At 55.1% G+C, this 10,544-nt stretch overlaps 1 protein-coding gene across 1 annotated transcript in view; it reads left to right on the plus strand.

Moving 5' to 3' along the window:
- Positions 1-7,893, plus strand: part of GALNT17 (polypeptide N-acetylgalactosaminyltransferase 17) — a 383,074-nt gene extending 375,181 nt beyond the window's left edge. The window contains exons 10-11 of the mRNA XM_079120206.1: positions 5,785-5,952; positions 6,465-7,893. Coding sequence (XP_078976332.1) covers positions 5,785-5,952; positions 6,465-6,593 — 297 coding nt within the window. The 3' untranslated portion in view covers positions 6,594-7,893. The remainder of the gene's footprint in view (positions 1-5,784; positions 5,953-6,464) is intronic.
- Positions 7,894-10,544: the final 2,651 nt, after the last annotated feature.

The raw sequence follows: 10,544 nt of genomic DNA on the forward strand, positions 1-10,544 counted from the left end.
AACAGCCAGAACAAGAATACCAGGATAAAAAATTAGAAGACGACTCACACATCGCGGTTCTAAAACTCACTGTAAAGCTATAATAATCACGCCCGTGTACTGCTGGCCGAAAGATAGACTAGAGATCAGTGGAATAGCATTGAAAGCCCAGGAATAAATCCTCGCATTTGCAGCCTATTGATTTTTGACAAAGGTGGCGAGACACATCAATAGGGAAAGAATAGTCTTTTCAACACACGGTGCTGGGACAGCCAGGTATCCACATGAAAAGGAACGAGTGTGGACCTTTACCTTAGACCACGCAGAAAGGGAGCCAAAACGGATCAAAGGGCTGAACGATAGAAAGTCTCAAAATGTAGAGAGGGGTAAGTCTTCGTGTCCTTCGATCTGGCAATAGTTTCTTAGATGTGACATCAAAAGTGTACGCAACCAAGGAAAAAATAGATACATTGGACTTCATCAAATTAAGAACTTTAGTGCCTCAAAGGAGACTCTCAAGAAAGTGAAGAAAGCATTCCACAAAATGGAAGAATGTATTTGTGAATCATACAGATGAGAAAGGTCTGGCATCTAGAATATGAAAAGAATTCTCACAGCTCAACAATAAAAGGAAAAAAGAGTGAATTTTTTTTTTTTAAGTGGGCAAAAGATAGTCAGGCACAATACCATGTACCTGTGATCCCAGCCACTCGGGAAGCTGAGGGGAATTATGGATTCAAGGTTCAGGCTGGGCAACTTAGAACCCATGTCAACCTAATAATTAAAACAGGAAAAGCTCTCAAAAGACATTTTTTCCAAAGCAGATACAAAATGACCAATAAGCACATGGAAAGACACTCCACGTCATTTACCATTAGAGAGGCACATCGAAACCGTGACGGCCACTTTATGAATGCGCTTGCAATGCTGCGATCCAAAACACAGACAGCAGGCCGGCCGGGATACGGAAGACTGGTACGCTGGCTCCTTGTCCAGGGCTATAAATCAGGCAGCTGATTTTTGATTTTTGAAACAAAGTTACCATAGGACCCAACAACGAGCCTTTCCATTCCTGGGTGAATACTAAAGAGAATTGAAAATACTTGTCCATAAAAACGTCACGTATGAGTGTCCAGAGCAGCAAGACTCGCTGTAGCCCCACAGTGGGAGCCCCAAAGGCCCATCAGGGGTACATGGATTAGCAAAGTGCTCCAGGCCAGAAGGGGAGGCCCAGCCACGCCTTGAGCTCACGGACCATGTGGCGCACAATGACCTGGGCCACAAGCGGCGAGGAAGAGGGCAGCACAAGGGAGGGACTCCTTCTGAGGCCTCGGGAGGCTGAAGCCAGACGCTCTAGAGGAAGTGGGTCAGTAGGGCCTCCAGGCCGGGGAACGGCGGGAGCAGTCCCGGAAGCAGGACGGTCAGCTGAAGGTGCAGGACAGGACCGACGACCTAGGAGGGAGGCGAGGGACGGCGAGCCAGAGTCGGCAGATGGCACCAGGAAAGCTCCCTACCCAGGACTGGGGCAAAACGGGGTCTGCCTGGCAGCGGGTCCTGGGCTCACCAGCCTCCTGCCTCATGGAGGAAAAGCAGCCGTGAGATCAGATGGCCTGGCTCGAGCTCCATCCCTGAGGCCATCGTCCTTCCCCAGCGTCCTCACGAGAGCATCCAGGCGCTGGCCCATCAGCCAGGCCGGCACAGCCATGCGCCATGGCCCAGGGTTTTGTGTCTTCCCCCAGAGGAAGTGCCACCGAGGGCCGCCCTCGCCTGCCTGTCCACTGGATGCCTGCGTAGCTGGGGGCAGCAGGTGGCCTCTGCAGGTCCGGCAGCCTGGTCTCCTTGCTGTCACGCCCTAAGGGACCTCGGAAAGGAGACCCTCCAGGAGCATTCAACTTTGCTCTCTACACAGCTGGGTCACAGACACTCTCAGTTAATTAGTGTTCTTGGCTCTGCTCATTTGCCTGCCGGATAATAGATTGATTCATAATTTCAATAAGCAGCTGTGTATATCTTTCCCCGGAACATAAAGGCAGCTTGCTGTCTTTCATCACTTTGCATTGGGTAAATTTAAATATATGCAGGGAACATTGTTTGGGGAGGGCAGGGTGGGCTTCTGATTTTCTTACCATTTTGCCTATAACAATTACTCTGATTTGGAACTAATTTGGGTGTAGCACACACGTTAACCGCGTCTCTCTCAAGGGTACTTAATCAACTCCCTGTCACTCGTTCAGAGGGAACAGACAGGCTCCCCTTTTGGGATCAGAGCCAAGCGTTCTGAACAGCTTCTCATCTCCGGGGGGAGATGAGAATCCCTAAGGAGAATCTTCTCACCAGAGAAGGGTCACTCATGTCCCCAAGCAGAGCTGCCTCTCAGTCACTCTACAGTGGGAGCGTCCAGGCTTTCTGGAAGAGGCGAGGATCCTCCAGCAACCTGGGATGAGGCCTCTCTGCTGCTCAGCTGCTGGGCCCGGGGACGCTGGGTCTCCAGAGACCCACAGTGAGAGATCAGGACTCAGCCAGGTGACCATGTTCATGCCTCGGCTTCCTCGACTGGAAAGTGGGGACGATAATAAAGCCTCTCCCACAGAGTTGTGAGAGTTAGACACCATTCCCAGTGTGATGCCAGAAAGGACACAAAGTGCGTCCTCAACATCCGCCATTAGACACCAGCTGCATACTTCTGATTGCCAGCCACCCTGCACACAGGAGGGCCAGCACACAGACCCAGAGCTGGCTTGCCTCTCACAGGCTCCTCGCCGTCGCAGCCTGCACTACCTGGTCTCAGTGAGAACACAGCCCGGTCCTTCTGTCCCCAGGAGCTCGTGTCAAGGCTGAGCCGGGTTTGAGGCCTGCTGGGCACATGACCATGGAGTTCAACTGAGTGGACATGTCTTCCAGGGTTCTTTAAAATTTGTTTTTATTTTTATTTTTTATTTATTCTTTGTAGTTATACATGACAGTAGAGTGTGTTTCAACGTATCATGCACACATACATCCCATGCTTGTGGTTGTACATGTTCTGGAGTTCCCTGGTCTTGTATTCATACGAGGGTAGGAAAGTGATGTCTCATTCATTCTTCCCATTCCCATCCCCCTCCCTCCCTTCCCCTCCTCTAGTCCAATAAACTTCTATCCTTCCCTACCCCCTTATTGTGAGTCAGCATCTGCATATCAGAAAGAACATTCGGCCTTTGGTTTTTTGGGGATTACTTATTTCACTTAACATGATAGTCTCCAGTTCCATCCATTTACTGGCAAATGCTATAATTTTATTCTCCTTTATGGCTGAGTAATAACCCATTGTGTATATATACCACAGTTTCTTTATCCATTCGTCTGTTGAAGGGCATCTAGGTTGGTTCACAATCTAGCTATTGTGAATTGAGCTGCTATAAACATTAATGTGGCTGCGTCACTGTAGTGTGCTCATTTTAAGTCCTTTGGGTATAAACCAAAAAGTGGGATAGCTGGGTCAAATGGTAGGTCCATTCCAAGTTTTCTGAGGAATCTCCATACTGCTTTCCAGAGTGGCTGTACCAATTTACAGTCCTACCAACAGTGTATGAGTGACCTTTTCCCCCACATCCTCACTAACATTTATTGTTGCTTGTATTTTTGATAATTGCCATTCTGACTGGAGTGAGATGGAATCTCAGTGTGCATTTCTCTAATTGCAAGAGATGATGAACATTTTTTCATGTATTTGTTGACCATTCATATTTCTTCTTCTGTGACGTTCCTTTGCCCATTTATTGATTGGGTATTTTTGTGGGGAGTGTTACGTTCTTTTAGTTCTTTATACATCCTGGAGATTAATGCTCTAAGGTTCAAGTGCAAAGGTTTTCTCCCACTCTGTAGGCTCTCTCTTCAATTCTTGATTATTTTTTTTGCTGCGAAGAAACTTTTTAGTTTAACACCATCCCATTTATTGATTCCTGATTTTACTTCTTGTGCTTTAGGAGTTGTGTTGAAGACTTCAGTTCCTAAGCCAGCATAGTGGAGAGTTGGGCCTACTTTTTCTTCTAGCCAGGCAAGAATACTATACCCAGCAAAATTAAGCTTCAGAATTGACAATGAAATAAAAACCTTCCATGATAAGCAAAAGTTAAAAGAATTCACAACTAGAAATCCTGAACTGAAAAATAAAAGTGAAAATCTGCAAAGGGAGGAAATACACTAGAATAGTCAAAGGAGATACTAATTCAAATTAAAAATCAGAAATGAATCAAAGTGACAGGGAATAAAAATCATCTCTCAGTAATAACACTGAATGTAAATAGCCTAAACTTATCCGTCAAAAGACACAGACTGGCAGATTGGATTAAAAATCAAGACCCAACAATATGCTGTCTCCAAGAGGCTTCGGTTTTTAATGATGGTCCCCACCACGTGGACATCATGCTCCTCTGTGAACACACTTTCAGCACTTGCTCTGTGATTTACTTCTTAGCCTCTGTCCCTCAGATGGGTGAATTCATTTTTTAAAAGTTAGAGTGTGATTTTTAGCTTCCATGGAGAGGAAAGGCAGGGAAGGGGAGGCCACTAGCCTAGTATGGGTCCTGTTGGGGAAAAGGGTGCTAGGCATACCATCTCTGTATTGGTCAGCAAATGCTGCGTAACAACCATCTGCAAGTATTATTGCCCCTGAGTCTACAGGTCGGCGGGTGGTTCTGTGATCTGGACCAGGCTCTGCTGATTTGGCCTGGGTTCATTCATGCACTTCGCATCACTAGCTGGTGTGCTGGCTGAGGGCTCCATGGTCCAGGTTGGCCCCATTCACTTGCCTGGTGACTGCCTGGCTCTGGGTTGGGCCACCAGCAAGCCAGCCAGGGTCACTGCCCTGGCAGCAGCAGGTCCATGAAGCGGGCCAGGCTAACGGCCACACCCTGGCCTCTGCTGCATTCCATAAGCCAAAGCACGTCACAGGGACAGCCGACATTCAAGGGCTGGGAAGAGCGATCCCACCTCTTGGTGGAAATGGCTGTAAAGCTGCATGACCAGGGTGCGTAGAAGGAAGAGTGAGATGCCATTTTTGCAACCAACTTGCACAAAGCAAGCACCAGGATCATGTTGGACATTTAGGAGCTTCCTGCTTAGTACCATCCATGATTTTGTTCCCAATTCTGATTATTTTCTTAGAATAGATTTCTAAAAGTAGATTTATTGAATCAAAGGAAGTGAACATTTTGAAAGTCCAAAGTACATGTTTAGAAATCACCCTTTTGCAATGTTGTCATTTACCTCCCTCCAGCCCTACTGCGAGAGGGGACGGTTCCCATCTTAGGCTAACACTTTGCCAAAATGTGAATAACTTTTTTTTGGAAAATGTGATATCTCACTTTTGTTTCCGTTTTTTATTTCTTCCAATGTCTGTGGATTCTAACGCCTGTCGTCTTCACTGAATCGCCTCTTGGGTCCCTTCATAGCAGCGTAGAATTCATTAATCTCAATTTACAAACAGGAGGACACGGAGACTCACAGAGGCTGAAGGTCTTGCTCAGGTGGCTCCGCAGCTGGCAGCAGGGCCAAAATCAGGCACCTGGCCCTTCCCCTGTTCCAGCTCGCCTGTGCCCTGGACAGAAAGCTGGCGTTCTGAAACACGGAGGACTTACTTAGAAAAAGCCAGCAAGCTGCCCTGGGAGAGCTGTATCCAGGCTCCGCAGGCTGCCGGCTTGCTGGACCAGACTGTCCTGGGTGCACGGCTGCCTGTCAGAACCGGGGTGGCAGGGAAGGTGGGAGGCCAGAGGCAGAGGCTGCAGCACAGCCCCGTGCCCTCGTACCCCCGCTCTGCTCTCTCTACAGCTCGCCCGCTACACCAAGGAGGGCTTCCTGCACCTGGGGGCCCTGGGGACCACCACGCTGCTCCCGGACACCCGCTGCCTGGTGGACAGCTCCAAGAGCCGGCTGCCCCAGCTCCTGGACTGCGACAAGGTCAAGACCAGCCTCTACAAGCGCTGGAACTTCATCCAGGTGGGGGGCGGGCCGACGCAGCCTGCGGTCAGGCAGGTGGGGGGCCTGCAGCCCCCAGGCCTCCCAGCCCCGGCCAGGCTTGGGGTCCCGAGAGGGTGAGGGGCACTTTTGTGGGCAGCGTCCTGCCTGACCCACGCCAGGCCAGGCTGGGGATCCCGAGGACCCAGAGGGGGAGTGTGGGAGGGATCCCCGAAACCTTCCGAGTCCAAGGCCAAGCAGGGCTGGGGGGCCACCTCACACACAGGAAGTCCCTCGTTCTGACTCTGCCACACAAGCCTGGGGATGCCCACTTACACTCTGACGTTACGATCTTGGGGGGATGCCCGTGACCCCCTCTGCTGTGTGCAGAATATTGACACAGTGTGTTCCCGTGGGATCCACTGTGTGGCTAAGAGCCGCTCTCTCCCTCTCCCTTCCTCCCCTCCCTCTCCCTCTGCCTCCCTCTCCCCCTCTCTCCCCTTCCTCCCCCTCCCCCCTCTCCCTCCCTTCTTTTCCACTCCCCCTGCCCCCAGAATGGAGCCATCATGAACAAGGGCACGGGGCGCTGCCTGGAGGTGGAGAACCGCGGCCTGGCTGGCATTGACCTCATCCTCCGCAGCTGCACAGGACAGAGGTGGACAATCAAGAACTCCATCAAGTAGATGGAGGAGCTGGGCCAGCGGAAGCCCAGCCCAGGACAGGCCAATCCATCCTTGGGCCCGGCCACATGGTGGAGAGACAACGGGGGGCACGCAGGTGCTGGTGGGGCCCCAGGGCTCCTGCAGGGCAGCACAGGGACCCCAGAGGACGACTTTGTGTCCCCCTGTGGAGCCAGCTGTCCCGAGGTCCATGCGCCCTGGAAGAGCCCCCTAATGCTTCTCTGGGGAACCAGGACTGTCTCCTGTAGCCCCGCTGTGGCCTGGCCCAGGAGAGAGACTGTCCACCTCTGCGGCATCTCCCACCTCAGTGTCAGCGTCTGGGCCTGGCAGGGTCCTCTCCTCTTATCCTTTGCCGCCACAGCAGCTTCTGATTTCGACCTGACCCTCAGTGAAGTGGGAGTGGTGGAACTTCAGCCACGTGGGGCTCCCCCGAGAGGGGGCAGCAAGCCTCCAAGACCCCGTTCCACTGAGGCTGCTTCTGCTCAGATGCCCGGTCACACCCCAGGCAATTGCTGGCCTCCAAATTCCACCGGTTGGCTTTGGGGTACAGCTGTCCACACCTCCGGGCCCTCTGAGGCTGCTGCCCGGCCACCTGGGTGCTAGGTTCCTATGGATGCCCATGGGCCAGATCTCTTGCGTGTGTCCAGAGGGAACCGGGCAGGCTGTCTGCAGGGCGGCCTCTGCCGAAGGGGCCCACAGGTCGGTCTGGGAGTTCTGCTGGTGGGGTAGCCAAGGGCCTCCGTGCTGAGCAGCGACTGGAAGCCAGCCCAGCGAGAGGCAGGGACACGGAGGCCCTGCTGCTCCCTGCTCTCAGGCATGCTGGCCGCCCGAGGGGGCAGCTGCTTCCTCCCGGGCGTGCAGCCTTCTTTCCGACTGCCCTCTGGTGAGGGTGCACTTGTAAATCAGAGTTAATATATGGACGCGCGTGCGGGCACGTGGGCGGGTGTGTCTGAGTGTGAGTGCGGCAGAGTAGATGCAGCCGTGTGGCCCCGGCTCGCTGCTCGCGGCTCTCCTGGGGGGGACGTGGGACCAGGCTGCTGAGAAGAAGGGCCAGTCCCACGTCCTCGCCGAGAGGATGCGAGGGAGCCGCCCTGCCTGCTGGGTGCCCTTCTGCCGCTCACCCCTCTGCCATGGCCGTCCTTGGCCGACCCTGCCCAGAACCAAACCCTGTAGCTGCCCGTTGCCCCGTGTGGGGTTCCCAGCGCCTCATCTGGTGACACCCTGTTGGTGACCGTCCCCCGGCCCCTCCCACCTGTGGAATAAACACGGTAGTGCTTCCCAGGACGGCCTCTTTGCTTCTTGATTGCCGCAGACCTAGGTCAGGAGGGTGGTCCGGGCAGTGGCTGACCCCGTCTTGCGGGTTGGGCTGGACAGAGCCAGTCTGCCCAGCACGCCCCCTCTGCCCCAGGCCGCAGGAAGTGCGACCCTTGGCCCCGGCTCGCCCACCCACTGGTTGACTGCAGGCTCGGAGGGCAGCTTGCAGGGCAGAGCCAGAAGCTGTAAGGGGCAGATTTCCTGCTGCCCTGGCCTGGTCGGCGGGGCCATCCCTCCGGAGGCAGCGCCTGCAGTGGCAGCGCCGGCTGTGGGAACAGGCACCCCGCAGGCCGCGTCCCTGATGAAAGGGGGCTCTGCGGCCCAGCTTCTCCACGGGGGAGGCCTAGGGCCCGTCTGGGCCAGCCTCACCTGCCCGTGCCAGCTGCTGCTTTGCTTTGGGTTATTTGAGAATCAGGGTCTCGATGGAAAAAAGGTGGTTTGGTATTTTCATCCCCTGAAACACCAGAGTCCCAGGGTGACCTTCACGCGGAGAGTGCAGACACTCAGGCCGAGGGAGGGAGGGAGACCCCGCAGAGCCCACACCCCGGCTGGGAGCCGAGGCAGAGGGCACTCGGGCACCCGGGCTCAGTGTGCTCCCGGCTTCTTCCCTCAGGCCCACACACGGCAGCTGGCGTGTTTATGAGCCAGGTCGGGGGCTGCTTCAGACCCCTGGGGCCTCTTCCCCTCCGGCACCAGTCCGTGGGCTCCAGGCCCCAGGCTGGCCCTCCACTCCAGGGCCCAGTAGCTTGGCCTGTCCAGTCCGTCGGCACAGCTGCCATCGGCTTCCTCTCGGGGTGGTGACACCTCAAGAGACCGACCAGAGCATGAGGTCCACATCCAGGTCAGAAGCCTCTCCTGGGCCCATGACTTTGGCAGTGCCAGGGGTCAAGGCAGAGAGGAGAAGCTGATGAAGCCAGAGAGGGAGGCAGAGAGGAAGTGGGGCCCTCAGGGACCCTCTGGTCCAGGTCCTGTGGGAGGACGGGGCACCTCCAGAGTGCCCGCAGCTTGTACAGCAACTGGCCAAGGCAGTGAGCCCCCAGCCTGGTGCCCCAGGGGGAGCCGATGACCTTCCCCAAAACTGGGAGGTGGGCACCGCCTGCCATGTGGAAGCGGCAGGCCAGATCCCCCACCACCTCTGCCCAGGTGGGCACGGTGGAGGGGCTGGCCTGGCAGGGTCCCCTGGGCCCCTGCAGACCTGCCCTCCACCTGGCACGCCCATCTGTGGCCTTTTCTTTCTTTTTTCTTTTCCCCCTTGGTTTGTAGGGTGGAAACATCACAGACGGTATTTCTGATGGACATCCAGGCCATCAAGTCCTCGTCTTTGGGTCTAGACGTTGTTTCTCAAATGTTTCTTCATGCTTCTGAGAGAAGACCCAGACACATGGCCAGAGCAGCCATCCGAGGCCACCAAGGCATTCGACTCAGGCTCGACTCTTCTTTTTCCAGCTGGTATTTTTTCTAACATTCCTGGAAAATGTCCAGGCTTCACAGGAGAGCCAGGCAGAGCGGCCACCCTTCCGGGGTGTGCAGGGCCTGAGTCGTCCCCGGCTCACGTGTCCTTCTCCTGTTTTGCTTCGAATGCTGCTCTGGGAAGGGCTGAGTGACAGCTGGCTGGGGAGGAGCTTGGGGCCTGGCTAGGGAGCCAGGAGGCCCAGGGAGCCTGGGACCGGCCAGGTGGCTGGACTCAGGTGCCCGCTGCCCACTCACTGCTGGTGAGTCGGCCTGGGTTTTGATTGGAGCTCTGCTGGGCAGCTGGGCTGGCGGGCCCTCCGTTCCCCACCCTGCCTGTCCGCTCCTCCGATCCTGAATTCCCGAATCTCTTGGCAGCTCTGCTTTCTCATCTATCAGGCGAGTGTTCTGGACCTGAGTTTGGGGAAGCATGTGGACCCCAAACTCCAGAGGTGCATTTCAGTTCCGTTCTGCGAATACATGTGAACACCTGTCTTGTGATTGGCGACAGGAGGGCGATGGGAGAGCGGGAGGAAGGGAGGGAGAGGAGACGGAGCTAACGAGCACCACAGTGAGCCAATGGACACCGTGGCCTTCACCCTGCAAAGCTCATGTTTGAGAGAAGAAAACAGATGCAGCGTTTTGTTGCTCCCACGCCTGGAACCCAGTAGCCCCCAACGGCTTGGCCTGCGGGTCGGGCTGCCCAGTCCAGCCTTCTCTCCCCAGTGAGCCTGGGTTGGGGCGTGGACCTCGCCTGCGTGGCTCCTGGCTGCAGTTCATCTGGGCTCTCGGCTCTAACTGCCAAAGCACAGAGAGAGGAGGAGAGCAAAGCAAGCCAGAGGGGTCCTGTGCTGCGCAGTGGCCGTGGGGCCCAGATGGTTACTGTCCTCACCCTTAACAAGTGGCCGGGGCCTCACATCACTCCGGGATCAAAATCATCCTGCCTAACCCACTCCCCTAATGGATGCCCACCCACCTAATCAATATCTGCGTCTTAAATTCTAGAGGCTGATTATTCTCACAACTAGGGAAAAAAACCTTTCTGACAGTGAGCCCAGCAAAGCCCAAATCCCAGTGTCCCCTTGCCCTGCTCAGCACCGGCAGCCCCGAAAACTGTGAGTGCACCCCCTGCTGCCCATCGAGATGAACTGCCCTTCACAGGGTCCAGCGTGCCTCCAAGTGGCCGGCCTC

The sequence above is a fragment of the Sciurus vulgaris genome (assembly GCF_902686455.1).
Source record: "Sciurus vulgaris genome assembly, chromosome: 18".
Classification (NCBI taxonomy): domain Eukaryota; kingdom Metazoa; phylum Chordata; class Mammalia; order Rodentia; family Sciuridae; genus Sciurus; species Sciurus vulgaris.